Source organism: Puntigrus tetrazona, chromosome 14 (assembly GCF_018831695.1).
Source record: "Puntigrus tetrazona isolate hp1 chromosome 14, ASM1883169v1, whole genome shotgun sequence".
NCBI classification, from domain to species: Eukaryota; Metazoa; Chordata; class Actinopteri; order Cypriniformes; family Cyprinidae; genus Puntigrus; species Puntigrus tetrazona.
In genome coordinates this window covers 18115412-18137204 of record NC_056712.1, presented here as the reverse complement: position 1 = coordinate 18137204, position 21793 = coordinate 18115412, and the positions used below count along the sequence as shown (strand labels likewise).

At 39.4% G+C, this 21793-nt stretch overlaps 2 protein-coding genes across 5 annotated transcripts in view; both read left to right on the top strand.

Moving 5' to 3' along the window:
- ahnak (AHNAK nucleoprotein) overlaps positions 1-11352 on the top strand; it is a 30478-nt gene extending 19126 nt beyond the window's left edge. Inside the window, 1 exon segment of the mRNA XM_043256560.1 lies at positions 1-11352. Coding sequence (XP_043112495.1) covers positions 1-10247 — 10247 coding nt within the window. The 3' untranslated portion in view covers positions 10248-11352.
- A 141-nt stretch (positions 11353-11493) lies between these two features.
- klhl4 (kelch-like family member 4) overlaps positions 11494-21793 on the top strand; it is a 33605-nt gene continuing 23305 nt past the window's right edge. Inside the window, exons 1-2 of one of the 4 annotated variants that reach the window (XM_043256562.1) lie at positions 11842-13983; positions 14087-14743. In XM_043256562.1, coding sequence (XP_043112497.1) covers positions 14325-14743 — 419 coding nt within the window. In that variant the 5' untranslated portion in view covers positions 11842-13983; positions 14087-14324. Of the gene's footprint in view, positions 11821-11841; positions 13984-14086; positions 14744-21401; positions 21512-21793 lie in introns of those variants that run through there. The other 3 variants (XM_043256561.1, XM_043256564.1, XM_043256566.1) reach the window with 3 other exon arrangements.

Genomic DNA, 21793 nt, shown 5'->3' with positions numbered 1-21793 from the left:
ATCCTAAAGCCAGTATTGACATTAAGACACCAGATGTGGACCTGAAGTCTCCAGAGGTGGACATTGATGGACCCGAGGGAAAAATCAAGGGCCCCAAATTCAAGATGCCATCAATTTCTGGTCCAAAGATTTCTATGCCAGACGTTGACTTCAATCTCAAAGGTCCAAAACTCAAAGGTGATGTTGATGTGTCCGTTCCAAAAGTAGAAGGAGATATTAAAGCACCTAAAGTGGAAATCGAAGGCCCCGAAATCGAAGGATCTGAGGGTGGCTTTAAGATGCCAAAGTTTAAAATGCCATCATTCGGACTGAAAGGGCCAAAAGTGGAAGGTCCAGATGTTGATGTGAAAATCCCTAAAGCTGATATTAACATTAAGTCACCAGATGTGGACATTAAATCTCCAGAAATTGACATCGAAGGACCTGAAGGAAAAATCAAGGGCCCCAAATTCAAGATGCCATCAATGTCTGGTCCAAAGATTTCTATGCCAGATGTTGACTTCAATCTGAAAGGTCCAAAGCTTAAAGGTGATGTTGATGTGTCCGTTCCAAAAGTGGAAGGAGATATTAAAGGCCCAGAAATCGAAGGACCTGAGGGTGGTTTTAAGATGCCAAAAATTAAAATGCCATCATTCGGACTGAAGGGTCCAAAAATGGAAGGTCCAGATGTTGATGTGAAAATCCCTAAAGCCGATATTGATATTAAGGCACCAGATGTGAACATCAAAGCACCAGAGATTGACATTGAAGCACCTGAGGGAAAAATCAAGGGACCCAAATTCAAGATGCCATCAATGTCTGGTCCAAAGATTTCTATGCCAGACGTTGACTTCAATCTGAAAGGTCCAAAGCTGAAAGGTGATGTTGATGTGTCCGTTCCAAAAGTGGAAGGCGATATTAAAGCACCAAAAGTAGAGATTAAAGGACCAGAAATTGAAGGACCAGAGGGTGGTTTTAAGATGCCACAGATTAAAATGCCATCATTCGGACTGAAAGGTCCAAAAGTGGAAGGTCCAGATGTTGATGTGAAAATTCCTAAAGCCGATATTGATATTAAAGCACCAGATGTGAACATCAAAGCACCAGAGCTTGACATTGAAGGACCTGAGGGAAAAATCAAGGGCCCCAAATTCAAGATGCCATCATTGTCTGGTACAAAGATTTCTATGCCAGACGTTGACTTCAATCTGAAAGGTCCAAAGCTGAAAGGTGATGTTGATATGTCCATTCCAAAAGTGGAAGGAGATATTAAAGCACCAAAAGTAGATATTAAAGGCCCAGAAATCGAAGGACCTGAGGGTGGTTTTAAGATGCCACAGATTAAAATGCCATCATTCGGACTGAAAGGTCCAAAAGTGGAAGGTCCAGATGTTGATGTGAAAATCCCTAAAGCCAGTATTGACATTAAGGCACCAGATGTGGACCTGAAATCTCCAGAGGTGGACATTGATGGACCCGAGGGAAAAATCAAGGGCCCCAAATTCAAGATGCCATCAATTTCTGGTCCAAAGATTTCTATGCCAGACGTTGACTTCAATCTCAAAGGTCCAAAACTCAAAGGTGATGTTGATGTCTCCGTTCCAAAAGTAGAAGGAGATATTAAAGCACCAAAAGTGGAAATCGAAGGCCCAGAAATCGAAGGACCTGAGGGTGGCTTTAAGATGCCAAAGTTTAAAATGCCATCATTCGGACTGAAAGGGCCAAAAGTGGAAGGTCCAGATGTTGATGTGAAAATCCCTAAAGCTGATATTGACATTAAGTCACCAGATGTGGACATTAAATCTCCAGAAATTGACATTGAAGGACCTGAAGGAAAAATCAAGGGCCCCAAATTCAAGATGCCATCAATGTCTGGTCCAAAGATTTCTATGCCAGATGTTGACTTCAATCTCAAAGGTCCAAAGCTGAAAGGTGATGTTGATGTGTCCATTCCAAAGGTGGAAGGAGATATTAAAGCACCAAAAGTAGATATTAAAGGCCCTGAAATCGAAGGTCCAGAGGGTGGTTTTAAGATGCCACAGATTAAAATGCCATCATTCGGACTGAAAGGTCCAAAAGTGGAAGGTCCAGATGTTGATGTGAAAATCCCTAAAGCCAGTATTGACATTAGGGCACCAGATGTGGATATCAAATCTCCAGAGGTGGACATTGATGGACCTGAGGGAAAAATCAAGGGCCCCAAATTCAAGATGCCATCAATGTCTGGTCCAAAGATTTCTATGCCAGACGTTGACTTCAATCTGAAAGGTCCAAAACTCAAAGGTGATGTTGATGTCTCCATTCCAAAAGTGGAAGGAGATATTAAAGCACCAAAAGTAGAAATTGAAGGCCCAGAAATTGAAGGACCAGAAGGTGGTTTTAAGATGCCAAAGTTTAAAATGCCATCATTTGGACTGAAGGGTCCAAAAGTGGAAAGTCCACATGTTGATGTGAAAATCCCTAAAGCTGATATTGACATAAAGGCACCAGATATGAATATCAAATCTCCAGAAATTGATATTGAAGGACCTGAGGGAAAAATCAAGGGTCCCAAATTCAAGATGCCATCAGTCTCTATGCCAGACGTTGACTTCAATCTGAAAGGTCCAAAGCTGAAAGGTGATTTTGATGTGTCCGTTCCAAAAGTGGAAGGAGATATTAAAGCACCAAAAGTAGATATTAAAGGTCCAGAAATCGAAGGACCTGAGGGTGGTTTTAAGATGCCACAGATTAAAATGCCATCATTCGGACTGAAAGGTCCAAAAGTGGAAGGTCCAGATGTTGATGTGAAAATCCCTAAAGCCAGTGTTGACATTAAGACACCAGATGTGGACCTGAAATCTCCAGAGGTGGACATTGATGGACCTGAGGGAAAAATCAAGGGCCCCAAATTCAAGATGCCATCAATGTCTGGTCCAAAGATTTCTATGCCAGACGTTGACTTCAATCTGAAAGGTCCAAAACTCAAAGGTGATGTTGATGTCTCCATTCCAAAAGTGGAAGGAGATATTAAAGCACCAAAAGTAGAAATTGAAGGCCCAGAAATTGAAGGACCAGAAGGTGGTTTTAAGATGCCAAAGTTTAAAATGCCATCATTTGGACTGAAGGGTCCAAAAGTGGAAAGTCCACATGTTGATGTGAAAATCCCTAAAGCTGATATTGACATAAAGGCACCAGATATGAATATCAAATCTCCAGAAATTGATATTGAAGGACCTGAGGGAAAAATCAAGAGTCCCAAATTCAAGATGCCATCAGTCTCTATGCCAGACGTTGACTTCAATCTGAAAGGTCCAAAGCTGAAAGGTGATTTTGATGTGTCCGTTCCAAAAGTGGAAGGAGATATTAAAGCACCAAAAGTAGATATTAAAGGTCCAGAAATCGAAGGACCTGAGGGTGGTTTTAAGATGCCACAGATTAAAATGCCATCATTCGGACTGAAAGGTCCAAAAGTGGAAGGTCCAGATGTTGATGTGAAAATCCCTAAAGCCAGTATTGACATTAAGGCACCAGATGTGGACCTGAAATCTCCAGAGGTGGACATTGATGGACCTGAGGGAAAAATCAAGGGCCCCAAATTCAAGATGCCATCAATGTCTGGTCCAAAGATTTCTATGCCAGACGTTGACTTCAATCTGAAAGGTCCAAAACTCAAAGGTGATGTTGATGTCTCCATTCCAAAAGTAGGAGGAGATATTAAAGCACCAAAAGTGGAAATTGAAGGCCCAGACATCGAAGGACCTGAGGGTGGTTTTAAGATGCCAAAGTTTAAAATGCCATCGTTCGGACTGAAAGGGCCAAAAGTGGAAGGTCCAGATGTTGATGTGAAAATCCCTAAAGCTGATATTGACATTAAGTCACCAGATGTGGACATTAAATCTCCAGAATTTGACATCGAAGGACCTGAAGGAAAAATCAAGGGCCCCAAATTCAAGATGCCATCAATGTCTGGTCCAAAGATGTCTATGCCAGACGTTGACTTCAATCTCAAAGGTCCAAAGCTGAAAGGTGATGTTAATGTGTCCATTCCAAAAGTGGAAGGAGATATTAAAGCACCAAGGGTAGATATTAAAGGCCCAGAAATCGAAGGTCCAGAGGGTGGTTTTAAGATGCCACAGATTAAAATGCCATCATTCGGACTAAAAGGTCCAAAAGTGGAAGGTCCAGATGTTGATGTGAAAATCCCTAAAGCCAGTATGGACATTAAGGCACCAGATGTGGACATCAAATCTCCAGACCTTGACATTGAAGGGCCTGAGGGAAAAATCAAGGGTCCCAAAATTAAGATGCCATCAATGTCTGGTCCAAAGATATCTATGCCAGATGTTGACTTCAATCTGAAAAGTCCAAAACTGAAAGGTGATGTTGATGTATCAATTCCAAAAGCTGAAGGAGACATTAAAACACCAGATTTGGGTATCAAAGGCCCTGCACTTGACATAGAATTACCAGAAGGAAAAATCAAAGGTCCAAAAATTAAGATGCCATCAATATCCGGTTCTGAAGGTCCAAACGTTGATATTAACTTTCCAGAAACAAATGTCAAGAAGCCTAAATTTAAAATGCCCAAGTTTGGATTTAAAGGGCCAAAGATTGAAGCACCTGATGTTGATATCAAACTTCCGAAAGGATCTAAAGTAAAAGGTCAAGCTGGTGTCAGTTTGGAAGGTGATGTAAATATGCCAAAATTGGACGTTGCTTCTCCAAGTGTAGAAGTTAAAAGTCCAGAGGGAGGATTCAAGATGCCAAAATTTAAAATGCCAAAATTCGGTTTCAAGTCACCCAAGGGAGAAATTGATGTCAGCATACCTAGTGGTGACATTGGGTTAAAATCACCTGAAATTGATATCAAAACTCCTGAAGTAAAGAGCCCAGATGTTCATGTTAATCTCCCTAAAGCAGATGTTGACATTAAAGGACCTAAAATTGACATCAAAACTCCTGATCTTGACATTGAGGGACCTGAGGGGAAAATCAAAGGTCCCAAGTTCAAAATGCCTACCATATCAGGTCCACATATCTCGATGCCAGATGTAGACTTCAACTTGAAAAGCCCAAAAGTGAAGGGTGATATGAATGTTTCTGTACCAAAGATTTCAGGGGACATAAAGGCACCAAAAGTGGACATTGAAGGCCCTGATTTTGATATCGAAGGACCTGAGGGGAAAATCAAAGGTCCCAAGTTCAAAATGCCTACCATATCAGGTCCAAATATCTCTATGCCAGATGTGGACTTCAACTTGAAAAGTCCAAAAGTCAAGGGTGATATGAATGTTTCTGTTCCAAAGATTTCAGGAGACATAAAGGCACCAAAAGTGGACATTGAAGGTCCTGATGTTGACATTGAGGGCCCGGAAGGTGGCTTCAAGATGCCTAAAATCAAAATGCCATCATTTGGATTTAAAGGTCCTGAAGTAGAGGGCCCAGAAGTTGATATCAATCTGCCCAAAGGAGATATTGATGTTAAAGGACCAGAAATTGACATCAAATCTCCCGATCTTGACATCGAGGGACCTGGGGGGAAAATCAAAGGTCCCAAGTTCAAAATGCCTTCCATGTCAGGTCCAAAAATCTCTATGCCAGATATCAACTTAAAAGGCCCCAAAGTCAAAGGTGATATGGATGTTTCAGTACCAAAGATTTCAGGGGACATAAAGGCTCCAAAAGTGGACATTGAAGGTCCTGATTTTGACATTGAGGGCCCGGAAGGTGGCTTCAAGATGCCTAAAATCAAAATGCCATCATTTGGACTCAAAGGTCCTAAAGTGGAATGCCCAGATGTTGACATCAATCTCCCCAAAGCAGATATTGATATTAAAGGACCAGAAATTGACATCAAATCTCCTGATCTTGACATTGAGGGACCTGGGGGGAAAATTAAAGGTCCCAAGTTCAAAATGCCTTCCATATCAGGTCCAAATATCTCTATGCCAGATATCAACTTGAAAGGCCCCAAAGTCAAAGGTGATATGGATGTTTCAGTACCAAAAATTTCAGGGGACATAAAGGCACCGAAAGTGGACATTGAAGGTCCTGATGTTGATATTGAGGGCCCGGAAGGTGGCTTCAAGATGCCTAAAATCAAAATGCCATCATTTGGACTCAAAGGTCCTAAAGTGGAGGGCCCAGATGTTGACATCAATCTCCCCAAAGCAGATATTGATATTAAAGGACCTGAAATTGATGTTAATGCTCCTGATCTTGACATTGAGGCACCTGGGGGGAAAATCAAAGGTCCCAAGTTCAAAATGCCTTCCTTGTCAGGTCCAAAAATCTCTATGCCAGATATCAACTTAAAAGGCCCCAAAGTCAAAGGTGATATGGATGTTTCAGTACCAAAGATTTCAGGGGACATAAAGGCTCCAAAAGTGGACATTGAAGGTCCTGATATTGACATTGAGGGCCCGGAAGGTGGCTTCAAGATGCCTAAAATCAAAATGCCATCATTTGGACTCAAAGGTCCTAAAGTGGAGGGCCCAGATGTTGACATCAATCTCCCCAAAGCAGATATTGATATTAAAGGACCTGAAATCGATGTTAATGCTCCTGACCTTGACATCGAGGGACCTGAGGGGAAAATCAAAGGTCCCAAGTTCAAAATGCCTTCCTTATCAGGTCCAAAAATCTCTATGCCAGATATCAACTTAAAAGGCCCCAAAGTCAAAGGTGATATGGATGTTTCAGTACCAAAGATTTCAGGGGACATAAAGGCTCCAAAAGTGGACATTGAAGGTCCTGATTTTGACATTGAGGGCCCGGAAGGTGGCTTCAAGATGCCTAAAATCAAAATGCCATCATTTGGACTCAAAGGTCCTAAAGTGGAGGGCCCAGATGTTGACATCAATCTCCCCAAAGCAGATATTGATATTAAAGGACCAGAAATCGATGTTAATGCTCCTGATCTTGACATCGAGGGACCTGGGGGGAAAATCAAAGGTCCCAAGTTCAAAATGCCTTCCATGTCAGGTCCAAAAATCTCTATGCCAGATATCAACTTAAAAGGCCCCAAAGTCAAAGGTGATATGGATGTTTCAGTACCAAAGATTTCAGGGGACATAAAGGCTCCCAAAGTGGACATTGAAGGACCAGATTTTGATATTGAAGGACCTGAGGGGAAAATCAAAGGTCCCAAGTTTAAAATGCCTACCATATCAGGTCCAAATATCTCTATGCCAGATGTAGACTTCAACTTGAAAAGTCCAAAAGTCAAGGGTAATATGAATGTTTCTGTACCAAAGATTTCAGGAGACATAAAAGCACCGAAAGTGGACATTGAAGGTCCCGATGTTGATGTCGAGGGCCCGGAAGGTGGCTTCAAGATGCCTAAAATCAAAATACCATCATTTGGACTCAAAGGTCCTAAATTGGAGGGTCCAGATGTTGACATCAATCTCCCCAAATCAGATATTGATATTAAAGGACCAGAAATTGACATCAAATCTCCTGATCTTGACATCGAGGGACCTGGGGGGAAAATCAAAGGTCCCAAGTTCAAAATGCCTTCCATGTCAGGTCCAAAAATCTCTATGCCAGATATCAACTTAAAAGGCCCCAAAGTCAAAGGTGATATGGATGTTTCAGTACCAAAGATTTCAGGGGACATAAAAGCTCCAAAAGTGGACATTGAAGGTCCTGATTTTGATATTGAAGGACCTGAGGGGAAAATCAAAGGTCCCAAGTTCAAAATGCCTTCCATGTCAGGTCCAAAAATCTCTATGCCAGATATCAACTTAAAAGGCCCCAAAGTCAAAGGTGATATGGATGTTTCAGTACCAAAGATTTCAGGGGACATAAAAGCTCCAAAAGTGGACATTGAAGGTCCTGATTTTGATATTGAAGGACCTGAGGGGAAAATCAAAGGTCCCAAGTTCAAAATGCCTACCATATCAGGTCCAAATATCTCTATGCCAGATGTAGACTTCAACTTGAAAAGTCCAAAAGTCAAGGGTGATATGAATGTTTCTGTACCAAAGATTTCAGGGGACATAAAAGCATCAAAAGTGGACATTGAAGGTCCTGATGTTGACATTGAGGGCCCGGAAGGTGGCTTCAAGATGCCTAAAATAAAAATGCCATCCTTTGGATTTAAAGGTCCTAAAGTAGAGGGACCAGATGTTGACATCAATCTCCCCAAAGCAGATGTGGATATTAAAGGACCAGAAATTGACATCAAATCTCCTGATCTTGACATTGAGGGACCTGGGGGGAAAATCAAAGGTCCCAAGTTCAAAATGCCTTCCATGTCAGGTCCAAAAATGTCTATGCCAGATGTCAATTTAAATCTTAAAGGCCCTAAGGTCAAGGGTGACATTGATGTTTCAGTACCAAAGATTTCAGGGGACATAAAGGCACCAAAAGTCGACATTGAAGGCCCTGATGTTGATATAAAGGGCCCAGAAGGGGGCATTAAAATGCCTAAAATCACAATGCCATCATTTGAACTCAAAGGTCCTAAAATGGAGGGCCCAGATGTTGACATTAATCTCCCTAAAGCAGATGTTGATATTAAAGCTCCTGATGTTGACATCGAAGGACTTGAGGGTGGTCTAAAACATGTTAAGTTCCCAAAATTCAAAGGCCCCAGCTTTGGAGTAAAGCCTTCAGGTGGCAGTCTATCAATACCTGAAAAAGATATAGGGGCGAGTGTTGATGTCAAAAGCCCTGACGTCAACATCAGTGGACCAGATGCAAATATTAAGGTGCCAAAAATGAAAAAATCTAAATTTTCGCTTGGAGTTAAGAGCTCAAAATTGGATGCAGATATTCCTGATGCTAGTGGTAGTGTAGAAGGACCTGATATGAACATAGATGTGAAAGGAAAGAAAGGTAAATTCAAATTGGCTAAAGGGAAGGGGAAGTCTAAAACATTTGATGGTGATATGAAGACTGAAACTGTCAAGTTAGAGACAAATGAACCTGACCTACAGATAAAGTCAACCAAAGTAAAGAAACCTCTTTTTGGAAAGTTACATTTTCCTGATGTGGAATTTGACATCAAATCTCCCAAAGCTAAAGGTAGTTCATCTGCCTCTGGAACAATAAAATCATCTGCTGATTTACCTTCTGCAAGCCTTAAAACTGACATTCAGACACCAGATGCTAGTTTGGACAGTTCTGATTTCAAATCAAAAGGAGGAAAAATCAAAATGCCAAACGTCAGCATCTCTGGCTCTGAAATAAAAACTCCTGAACTGGTGGTTAGAGATGCAACTTTAGAGGTCCCAGAAAAGACCTTCCAGTCCCCAGATGTCAGTGTAGCAGGATCAGGCATTAATGGAAAAGGCAAGGCTAAAATTGACATAGGAGGGAAAATACAGGATGTTGAGTTGACAGTGCCTTCTGTAAATCTCCATGGTGGTGCTTTAGATGCTGATTTAAGTCTCACTGAACAAAAGGGAGTAAAAGGGAGCATTGAAATACCAGGCTTTAATGTAAGAGGACTAAAGGGAGAGACTGCAAGTGGGTTAGAAATGAAGCCAGATGCATTATTATCTGGTGTGTTGGAGGGCCAAGAAGGTAATGTAACCTTTCCTAAAATCAAAGTACCAAAGTTTGGTGTTGCATTGCCTAAACTAGATGGAGATGAGATAAAAGTTGGCGTAGGTTCAGGTGAATTGGCAGCTGGTTCTAAAGTTACTTCCCAAAGTCTAGAATTTGAGAGCACTGATATAAAAAGCAGTGGTGGAAAAGTGAAAGTAAAAATGCCGAAATTATTTGTCAAATCTAAATCTAAAGGAGGCAGTGCAGCTGATCTTACTGTTGAGGGAGAAGGTGTTGATGTTACCAGTAAAGGTGGTGCGAAAGTGTCTAAGGAGTTCAGCCTTAGTTCTGGGGAATTGACAAGTGGCAAATTAGCAGTACAGGGAAGCCCTGGGTTTAAAGTTTCACCAAAGAGTAAATCTGCCTCCCTTGACCTCTTCAAAAAAACACGTCACTCCTCTTCTGTTAGTGATGAGGGAGGTTTAGCTTCCCCTGTTTCTGCTGAAGGCCACTTACAGGCAGAGGGTGGCAACATTTCAGTTGACGTTGGAGAAAAGACCAAAGGCAAAAAAGGAAAGTTGAAGTTTGCCACAATTGGAGGTTTTAGCTCAAAAAGTAAAGGCTCGTATGAAGTGACAGATGAAAGTGAAATTGGGATTGAGGGTGCTGGTGTGGTTGCTCAGTCTTCAAAGAAGTCCAGAATGTCATCATCATCTAGCAGTGATAGTGGTTCAAAAGGCAGTTTTCGGTTTCCACAACTAGAAATAGCAGTGTCACCAAAGAAATAGTTTAAGCACAGTACATTCTCTCTCACTCAGTCACACACACACACACACACACACACACACACACACACACACACACACACACTAGATGGCTCTGTAAATCTGTCTTTCATTTAAACAATAATGCACTGCCATAAATTGACTGTTTCTTTAATTCCCACATATGTTCTTTACAGGCATTCATATATATATATATATATATATATATATATATATATATATATATATATATATATATATATATATATATATATATAATTCCCTCTGAATCACAATTTAACTGTAAATAAGAGAAATCTGTTATGTAATTTTAATTTTGTTTTGTAGATAGGAAATTCAAATCCAATCCAACAATGCGTGTAGTTAATATAAAAATCTGTCATCTGATAACTTGTTCTATTTTTGTACCTTTTGAAAGTTTTGAAACTCTGTTGTCCTTTCTAAAATTGTCTGGACACATTTAAATGCAAGATGAGTGATTTTAGTTAGATTGAAAAGTTTTTAGCTTCACTTACATTAGTAGTGCTGTGTTATATGTACTCATTGCATATGAACAACTAATTTGAGCAGTGATAAACCACATCTCAGTAGTGAGCACAATGAAGTTTTTGGGCTGTACAAACTGTAAATAATTTGATTCAAAACAGATACATGGGATCACGTCCCAAATATTATGACAGTTCAGATATTATGGAATTTACACAGAGATTATAATCTTCTAAAGTATTTATATCTAAGACTCTTTTTCAATGATTGTTTGAATATCTTTAAAATGCACACCAAGAAGCAGCTGGCAAAAGCTGTGACTTGCTTTTTTATTTTTAATGGTTTCTAAGGCATTTTTCTTGGTTGTATCTTCCACATTTCTTTACATCCGGTTGACTCTCTCTCTTCCTCTCACTAAATTTATGAAATGCCGTGCTGTCACGTGGTGATATAACTACAGGAATGCTGATGCCAATGGTAAAACATTAATATTTTGAAAAGGCATAAAATGTGCATTTGCCCTTGTAAATAATGGGACATTTAGGTTGCAAGTTTCTAACTTTTTTTTTTCTCCTTGTATCAGTTGCAAAAAAAATTTTAATAAAGTGAACAATTATCAATGCTTGCGTGTTGAATGTGCCTCATTTGCATTAAAGTACGGAAAATGTACACAAATGCACAATTCCTTTTGTATTGTAATACAAAACCACACAGAACAGTTTTGTTGGAATAACTTGAATATCAGTGTCACCAAACTTATTAAAGCAAGGTTAAATTTTTCAAAATGTGTTAATTCTAACATTATGCTTTTAGCTTTCTATGAATACTTTGATAGGAGCCAACGTTAAAAAACAGGAAATGGCTTTCCTGCCCTGGTTCTTCAAACCAGTACTAAGGAAGGAAATGATCAGGAAATTCCTTTGAGGGAGGAAAATGTGGTTTGTTTTGTATGCAAATATTCGCTAGCAGAACTGGGGTGAGAAAAAAAGGGGCCATCTATTTTACGCTTAGCTTGAAATCTATGACAAGCAACTTATGAGCTGAGAGGACGACAGGCAAGCACCCGTAGTTTATCTGTTTCGTTTGAGAGGTAAGACATAAATGACTTTTTTTTTTTAAATGACTCTTTTAGTATGCTACTGACATTACAAGGAATCGAGTGGATTCGGGTGAATGGATTTTATCTTTGAACATGTTTGATTCTGAGAATTTCCATCTTGTGCTGTTTTATATACATAAATTCCATAATTTTAGCGTATCGATTTCCTTGGTAGTTCCTGGCTTGTCTAATTTTAAGAGGGGAAATATTATAGAATTTATTAGAAGTTAACTCTTTTTTTTCCTATTTGTATGCTTGGCATCACACAATTTTTGCTCCTGGCTGTTGTGACAGGAGGAAACGTTACATGTACTGCAGTTATACTGTTCAAAAAATTTAATAAAGGAGTCAAATCTGCATTAATATCGGAAAATAACCAGTACGTTAAGAGCTAGTGGGTTTGGAGTGTTGTTCCTTCATCAGCGCTCCTTGTTGTAGAATTATGATTATTTATGTGTTATGCAGGTAGGAAGAATCTCTCTTTATCTGGTAGGGCAGATGTTTGTGAATAATACAGTGAGCAGCAGTCTAAGCTGACATCTCTTGTATCAAAGAGACTTAAACAGATGGTGTCCTTGACTCCTACAGGAATAAGAGGCTAGACTGTGCATTTATTTCAGTTCATACTGGTGTGTACTGGTTCTGCACCAAAATAATTACCTATGTATGTCTAATGCATTAAAATCCATTTCAGGGAGAATATGACCTTTGGATACTTAGGGCTCTTTAAGGGCAGAATGGACAGAATGTAATAGCTAATGTGTTAAAAGAACAGACATAAAATGTTGCATGTACCAGATGACAGATGTCTTGCTTTTTTTTCTATTCGGAGCAACTAGCAATGGCTTCATTTGACAAATTTGTTGTAGTATCTTGTGCATTTCGCAGATTCACTTGTGAATTTTGTACCATTATACAAATAAATGCACATATATAATAACATACTAGACATCTTGTGAACAGGTGAACAGGGCACGGAATATTTCGCATTAGGTTTAAATATTCTTATAATAAAGTTTCAAAACAATAAGCAAACTGTCTATCTAAATAATAATAATAAAACAATAAATAAATTAATATGGCAGCCAACATGTGAAGTTGCCTTAAGACAAGAACAGGTGTTGTGTTGTTTTGGTTTTAGGTTTGATAAAAGGTTGATATATATTGAAAATATATTGTAATGAAACTTGATGCTAGGCAAATAGAAAATAAATAAATATATACATTTACTGGTTTGATGCATATAAACCTTAAAACAAGACCCATAGCTCTCTCTTTTAGTTTTTATTTTAATGTTTTCATTTGCAACCATTTGGAATAAAGCAAAGGGAACTCCTCACAATAACAGGTATAATATGAAAGGATGATAGGATAGTATCCATATTTTCAGCCTAGCGAAAGAACAGCCAACTGAATGCAATGCACATGAATAAATCATTATCAGTATCAGTATAAGACTGGAAAATCTTGGTTTAAAAACAGCATACATTGCAGAGCATCTAGAACAGTCTATACGATAAACACAACCTCTAAGCCAGAAAAAAAAACCCCACGACATCCCAACATCAACAAATTTGTATTTGTTTCCTTATATGCAGTTTAAGGGGGATTTTTTCTCTTTGCATTAAAAATAATTATAGTATAAAATGATTATTGTTACCATAGATAGTATGCATTTCTCGTAAGTTGCTGTATTCAGAGATCAAAGAATGCTTTGGGTATACCAATAAAAGATGTATGCAAGCACACAGTTACATACTTGAGATGAAATACTAACTGGTGAAGTCAAAACAGTGAAACACTTTGGTGTTTATCTGTCACTACTGCTTGAGACAGACAGGGAGAGAATATTTTTCTGCATGGTTTCCTTCGCTGAGAGCCTGAGACCGTCTCCCTCGGGATCCCATCAGATGGGGGGACTGTGCGAGGAGACATGTCTATGTGCATGCGTGAGGAGCGAGAGAGAGCTAGAGCGAGGGAAAGAGCATGTGTGTGCACACAGAAAGGAAAGGGGCAGAGTGTGAGTGCGAGCGCAGATGATGCTGCTCGTGGAAGGAGATGCTGCTGGTTTTGGCTTTCTTTCCTGTGCTACGAGATTTTCCCCACTAAGGTTTGACCTCTGCGTCCTGTCAGTTTGGCACCTCGGCTTCCCGGGTAAGAGCTGTTCCTTATTTGCGGCTGGAATCAGAGCAGGTTGCTGTGAGCGTTCCTAATTTTCTGTGTTGTGTGTGTCTGTGTGTGTGTGTCGTATGTGCAGAGAGACACAGAACGACAAAGGGAAGGGAGGAGGGTGGTACAGGCAGAGGATATCATGTGTGCGCTATAACTAAGGACAAGGAGCAGACAGAGTTGGAGAAGAGGGGAAATAAGACACGAGGAAGAAGCTGCAGACGCCAGACCAGGCAACAAAGACAAAAGAGGTGAAGCCTCTCAAGCCGAGACTCAGCCTCGATATTCCTCGGATTCCATGTGCCACTGGCATCGAGTCAAATAGCATGTCTGTGTCTGGAAAAAAGGAGTTTGACGTGAAGCAGATCCTCAGGCTCCGCTGGCGCTGGTTCAGCCACAGCACTCAGACCTCGGCTGGGAACGGGGGCTACATCCAACAGGAAGGTTTCGACCAACGGGGAACACCGGTCCGGCTAAAGAGTCACTCCCGGGACAGAGGAGGTTTCCGCAAGAATAACAGCCCCGTGCACAGCATTCTGGCACCGAACCCTGGACCCACGCCTGTTTATGTCAGGCCAGGCGATCAATCATGGCACCAGCAAAACATCATCCAGCACCTCCAAGCCAGCGAGGAGCTTCCCAAGAGCAACTCACCTTGCAGTGCCAGGAAAGAGGAGGCGAAGAGCAGCCATGAGGATGTGAAGAGCAATCCGGAGGATCCCTGTGAGGAGGAAGCCACAGACAGGTAAAAAAAAAAAAGCTGAGTGCAGAAATAGAACCGTATAACCAGATGTGTGAAGAGGTGCCTGCTGCTGTCAGCTAACACATGCAGGGTGGAAGCGACTAAGTTCTGCCTGTAGGCATGAAAGACTTGCAGTTTTTAGATGAAAATCCTATTTTTGCCCTTAGTGCGGTAATGAAAACAGACAGTACAGTGCCTAGAGATGAGCGAGGTGTTATTTTGGCACGGAGTGGATTTACGCTAAGCCCCAGGGAGCGTAAGGATTCAGTACAAGTACAGTATTTAACTGTCACTTTATTCGGGCTCATTACACCAGTGAAATTCGCTCAGAAATGACAGTTTGTTTTATTTTCATTGGCTGCGTTGCCAGCACTCAGGGCAGCAGCTTACACGCCGCTTCGGTCTTCGGAGAATATCGTTTTTCAATCAACTCCACCATTGCAGCTGCCACCGCTGCTCACCTGGGAATAGTTCATTCACATGGCACACGGGTTGTAGAAGCACAGCTCTGAAATACCCACAGATAAATTATTCATCAAGCAGACATCTCGCAAAACACAGAAGAAAACACAGAGGCGTCTGAATATAGCCGGCAGTATAACACGTTCTGTAAGCCGTGAGGTGGTTTTAGCAGCCTGCATTTTCATAACCTGAAGCAGGAATATTTCATGGCGTGTTAACGCGCGCATCCTTTGACTTATAAATGCTACAGAGAGGGTACATCAGAGACCATCGGCGCAAGGGCTATAAATTTGGGGAAGGGCAACAGGATGAATTATCTTTAGTGGGGATGATGTTTACACATCAGTGCAGTTCGAGAGAAAGAGAACATTTCATTTGCTTGCTCCGATCGATCGAAATTTACGAGATTATAAAGCCCTACTTCCACAGACGCTTTCAATTCACATCTTAAGTGCTGGATGTTTAGGAGAGAAAGGTCTTGTTTTTTTTTTTCTTCCACTGAGCGGCTGTGTCTAGCATAATGTCACCGTAAAGCAGGAAGTAAACATATTCTCAGATAAGGAAGTGGCAAGACTGACCCACTCTATAAGATGATGTCATGAGAGATAAAAGCAAAACAACGCTCTCCTTTAAAAAAAAAAAAAAATGCGCCTACGCAAATAGTCCATCGTGTTTTACACCTGATGAACATTTATAGTTCATTTGCATATGCATGTGAAACTGTTACTGTCCATCAAATGCTTTTGTGTTTAGACGGAATTAATACTGAATCTAAATAACCCTTGATTAAGAATAACATATTTGTAGTGTATCAAGTGATTTATTCAAATTATAGTATCGTATGCTCATCAATTTAAATGCTTTACGTTATTGTTTATATCTTTTAAAATCACTTTCCGGTATTTTCATTTAACAATTTATGCATTTTCTCCTCTTTCCTTTCCAGTATACAGATTTTTTTCAAAACATGTAAACATATCCTCCGTGAATGGCTCTTTATTTATTCAGTCTTGCTTGTTCTGGCAAGGAGCACTGGCTGTATTTGCAGCTCGGGACTGGACTGACTGCAGATTTACAAATACGTGCGATGCACGGGTCAGAGGGCATTGAAAACATTAAATTGTACTATATTAACATTAGCCATGGGTTTGTGGCTCCCAATAAGCACTGCTATATCTCCTGCTATAGGCACATCTCCCCATGGATATTTATGAGTCTATTAATATTTTAGAGCGTGTGCGGTGTTGCTTTTTTGGCCTTTATCTCTTAACAGTATGGTAATAGAATCAATTCAGGTCAAAGACAATAAATAAATCAGGTAAACCTGGCAAGAATATTCCTTACTGATCCAACCTGAAGTCAGTATTATCTGCATCGCTTGTAGACGCAAGACATGAAGTCTCAAACGTCAAGTTTTGACCCTTTAAAAGCTCATGTTAATTGCTTTGCTGGTCTGAAAGCTTTCTTAGTGTTAATAGGCTTGTCCACTGATTGATATGGTCTTGCGAACTTAAGTACCATGACTTCATTCTTCATCTACCGTGGAAAAAGCGCTATTTTCATACAGAAATGACATTAGCCGCAACATTAAAACAAATTGCAAATTTAATCTTATACACTAGAAAATCATTCTTAACCCCTGAAAATTAACTACTGTGTTTTCATGAGTGCCACAGTGAGGCTATCATGTGCTGTGTTATGAATACTTAATCAGAGAATTAGACAGAAACAAAAGACATTTGATCCCTGAAGACTCTCCCATCATGTGCTTTAAATTATCATACATCAGAGCCTCTAGGTATGCTATAATACATCTGCTGTTACATTTGTTTGTTATTCTGTGTTTTTCTTCCCCGTCCTTTTATCACTTTTCATTTAGAATGCGTAAATAAAGCATAAATTTCCCTTACAGGCACAATGTAATGGAAATGAGCCCTTTAATGTGCCTCTAGACTAGGGATTTTGTTGTGCATCTCTGTGTGTGAGTTAATAGTGAGATCAGACCAAATTCCTCAATGCACATTTTTTCCCAAAGGGCAAAAAATAACTATTCATTGGTTTCACTGCCCTGTGTGACATTCATCAGTAAAGGAGAGTTGAAGAAGAGGTGGTAATGCATTAGAGTGCAATTATAAAGCAGAATATGTATATAAAATGAGCTGGATATAAATTGTAGTACACATTTGGTCTTAGGAGTTTATTGTTTGGAAAATGCACTTGTAGTTCATTACAGTTGAGCTATATAGGACTTAACTTATCCATACACATTATTTAAATACAAAAATGTTCCATACTTATCGTTATTGTAGCGCCTTGCATTGTTTGTCGATCCCATTTCCCCCTCCGTTTCCAGTCCTCTCTACACCAGCACTGCTAATAAAAATGATGAAAAAGCTTTGTATTGACATGCAATGTCTCACAACACAATGCGCAATTATGTTCGTTTTTAAATGTATTCAAATAAAACACATTACTAGGAAAAATGCCAAACACGTCGCGTTTAATAGCGTCCGCTGTATAAGCTATATTTATCTGATATATTACTCATGGATTTTATTACCAGTGAAACGTCAAACCGGTGGAACCTCAAAATCTTGTGAGGCAGCCAAGGCAGTAATGAATAAAATATTTTAGGGAAGAAATTAATCTGGATTCAGCCTGGAAGCTGTATCACTATGGGAATTGATGAAAAGTGCTGAATACTATGTTTAGAATGTTTCTGTCGATCTTCTCTAATATTGAGGCTGCAGACCTGCTCATCATAAATAATTCAAAGGGATTGATGAAATATCCATCTTTTTAAGGGTTATTTTTTTCAAACAGAAAGTGAAATGAAGAGGCATATAATATATGCTGAAATTAGAGAGGTCATGGTGATTTTGTAATGATGAACTGAACCAGTAAGATCATGTTAGTGGAGGGCATGCTGACACTCCAAGCACGAAATCTGTTAAATGTATTGTTTTTCTATAAATTTAACATCCGAATCTGGAAATGTTTAAAAAGAATCCAACCTCCTTCTCTGTTTCAACATGCACTCATACCCGGTATCTTGCTAAATCTGACATGTATATTCACTATAATAGACACTCATTTCAAGTAAATTCATATTTATGTGAAACGTCTGTTTCTGATCTGTTCAAAAGGGCCGAGCAGAGAAAGAGTGAGAGAGAGAGAGAGAGAGAGAGAGAGAGAGAGAGAGAGAGAGAGAGAGAGAGAGAGCGAGCAATGTTTGGTGTCCTACATATCCCTGCAGGCGTAAAGGGCTTAGGGCCATGTCTGTGATCTGTGTTACCGTTTCTTCAACTAGTCTGACAAGCTGACAACATGCCGGCTTGCAAAGGGTCATGGGTTGTAGCAGAACTACTACATTGTTATGTGCAAATTGAAGTTCATATCAAGCATTGTGGTGAAAATATCAGCAGGTCTACTTAACACGACTGGGTAGTGCCATAATGATAAAATAACGTCAGTCATATTAGTGGAGAATCGTTTTAAGCGCCGCATGTTGAACAGCAAACATGATAACATATTCGACGAAATGCTAATGGCCATTCGCTAAAGTTTTGAACGCATTGTCTTGAATGCACTGTAATTATTTCATGAAATCTGGTGAAAGGTTGAGCGAGTTCAAAAGGAGTAATGCCTAAGCTCACTGTAATTACTGGCTGGAAGTCATTTTGCTGAAGGATTTTTGGAAATCCTTTGCAGTTTTTTTTACAGAGGAGCCATAGACTGCTATACAAATGGATGTTGTGCATATATTAGAAGTGTATTGTGTTATAGATGATAATATATTTAAATAAATGAATGTTTATAGCCCTTAATCGTATGCTAATCTGTTAATTCATTAATGCAAATAATAATGATGTTTTACTGTATTATATCTTTCAAACGATCGCGTGCATTTCTATATTTACGTTTTTAAGCACTTATCGGAAAAACACATTGTGAAAAATATATTGAGTGCGTCACTAAGTCCTTGTGAAAAAGACCATGCCTTTCTTTTGATGAAACGGTGTCTATGAGAAGAATTTTGGCCCTGACCCTTTAATAAGGAAACAGCAGACACTTGAGTCAGCAGCCGTTACGTTGAATGATATCTCAATTTCCTCTCAATTGCCTTGGAAAATAATGACACCATCTTGTCCTAGGATGAGTAGAGCTTCATTTCAGGGAGAGATTTATGGTATCTTCATACAGCATTGACAGGTCAAGAGACATTGTCCAGGTAGAGAAATGGATATGTAGTGTGAGACGGGGAAAAACGCAAGAGGCGAGTTCAGTGTCGAATGTGTGGAAGAAATGATTGAAGCTGGTTTAAAGTATTAAAATAACTGAAGTTTAAAGAGATGGAGTAAATAACTATTGGACGCTTTTTCTAACAAGCGCTGTATTAATATTGGCTTTGCGAAAGATTGCTTTATGAATCAAGATTTTGCTTCAAAGCTTGTTGGTTGCTTACTGATTAATCAGTGAATTAAGTTTTTATGTGTTCAAAAGAAAGCATTGCACAAAAACCCTGGAAATAGCTAAACATCACAAGGGCTTTTATAAAAACTTAAATAAAGGGCAGCGTCAAAAAAACCCAACAGAACACTGAGAAAATGCCTTCTCATGTTAATGCATTAATGTGTATAGTTCAAGACAGAAACAGACTGTTATTCCATTTGGCTGGAAAGCTCAATAGCCTTCATAATTAGCTTTTACATGAATATCTAAACAAGTTTTACAAATCATCTAGTGTTAAAGTCTACAGCAGTATAACGCCTATACAATGCATTTGTACAGATCTGTGCGCAGTATGTTTTTAAAAATACACAATATATTTTTTTGTAGTTCATAGCAGCGACACTCGCTTCCGTATTTCTGCAGTAGAACGTTGTTTGTCTTCGAAACGCATCTATTAGCATAATTATTGATAATTCAGGATTTGTTGTCATTTGAGATCAATACATTAAAGCCAGGCAATAAATTATCCTAACACTGCTGACTGTTCGGCATTCAATCAAATTATAATTCAGCTTTTCAACATGTCTATTAGCCTCAGCATAATTGGTAGATGTTCATAATTTGCATCTGCCGAGAATAGGATATTAGAGCAAAAATGCACACTTAGCAAACATCTGGCTTCATTTTTCTTACCGAATATGATGGGGGAAAAACAGATTCATTTTACAACATAACGGATTCACGCGCAGCGTATACTTTAACGAGCCTATTTAAATTGACTTCTTTTAAATAATGTACAGAGCCCCTCTGTAAAATCGCTCTTAATGGCATGTGACTGAGCCGCAGCTTTTTCTTTGACGTTAAGAATACTGACGTAGTTTTCTGCAGTTTTTATAACCCTTGAGGTAAGCACTATTTACCTTGCAGATGGTTAGAAAGGTAAATAGGTGATGAGACACTGCACTCTGAAGGGGCAACGCAGTCTGAAGATAAAGAAAAAAACGCAACACTTATGATAATAAGCAGGGTCTGACCTGGAGGTTATAGCATAAACATGCTTTCATCTTCACACCTGTTCTTCTTCTGAAGATCTGTGCGTGGTTAAGTTTACAGATATCCTCTCTAACTTCATCTTTGTGCCGAAGTGTAGATAAAATGGTCTGGCATGAAAGACACAGAAAGTAAACCACCCCCAAAACCAAAAGCACCGACACATATCGTGAATGGTTCTCTACAAAGGACGAGAAATAAAGCAACGATCAAAGTAAAATGCGTTTAATGCACTTCGCCGTTTTAACTACCACATGGAGATGGTAATAGCACTGCATATTAAGACATATTGATACACTGGGTAATTGTGCTTCCACCGTTTCCACGAGAGGTTTGTTTATATTCAATGCAATCTAATTAAAGGTTCTGAAGATCTGTGACCTGTATTGCCTCTCATAATGTTTTTGTTGTTGTCTCATTAATAATGCATTCGCAGAAGTTGTTTGCAGAACGTGGACTATTAAAAGCCAATTTCAGGCAATTAACCTTTATCTTAAAATGCGATGTATCATCAGTTGACAGCGTTTTGACACTGAATGGGTGCTGGAATATTAATGGTTCTTAAAGCTCAGTCTAAGAGTCAACATGTTAAAAAAACACCTACTTTTGGCATTAACCATTTATTCAAATGTACAAAGCTAAAGCTGAATGAAAATCCCAGTCGGTAAATCTATTGATACATCCTTTCTCCCTTCAGGCATTGACTTTGGGGAAGGAACCAGCCACACCTTTGATCTATTCAGTCTGGGTTGAAAGTATGCTGACAGGACTAGACTTTTTGACAAGTGGAATTCATAAATACTGTAGGTAGGCATGTTGAGGCAATAAGTTATTTTGATTGCTACGGCAGCAGCTATTTTATATGTTCACAGTCACAAAGGGCTATAATAGTGCAGTAGGCATATTCTACATGGCTTTTCTTGTTAAAGAGATTTGAATGGCTAATAGTAACAGATAGGATAATTATTACAAAAAATGTAGACTGTGCTGCCCCCTGTGCTAATTCTGTCATTATTTTAGGTAGGCCTACCTATCTTAGAAAAATAAGGGAAGCTGGTCATTATAGCAAAATAAACAGATTTATTTTGG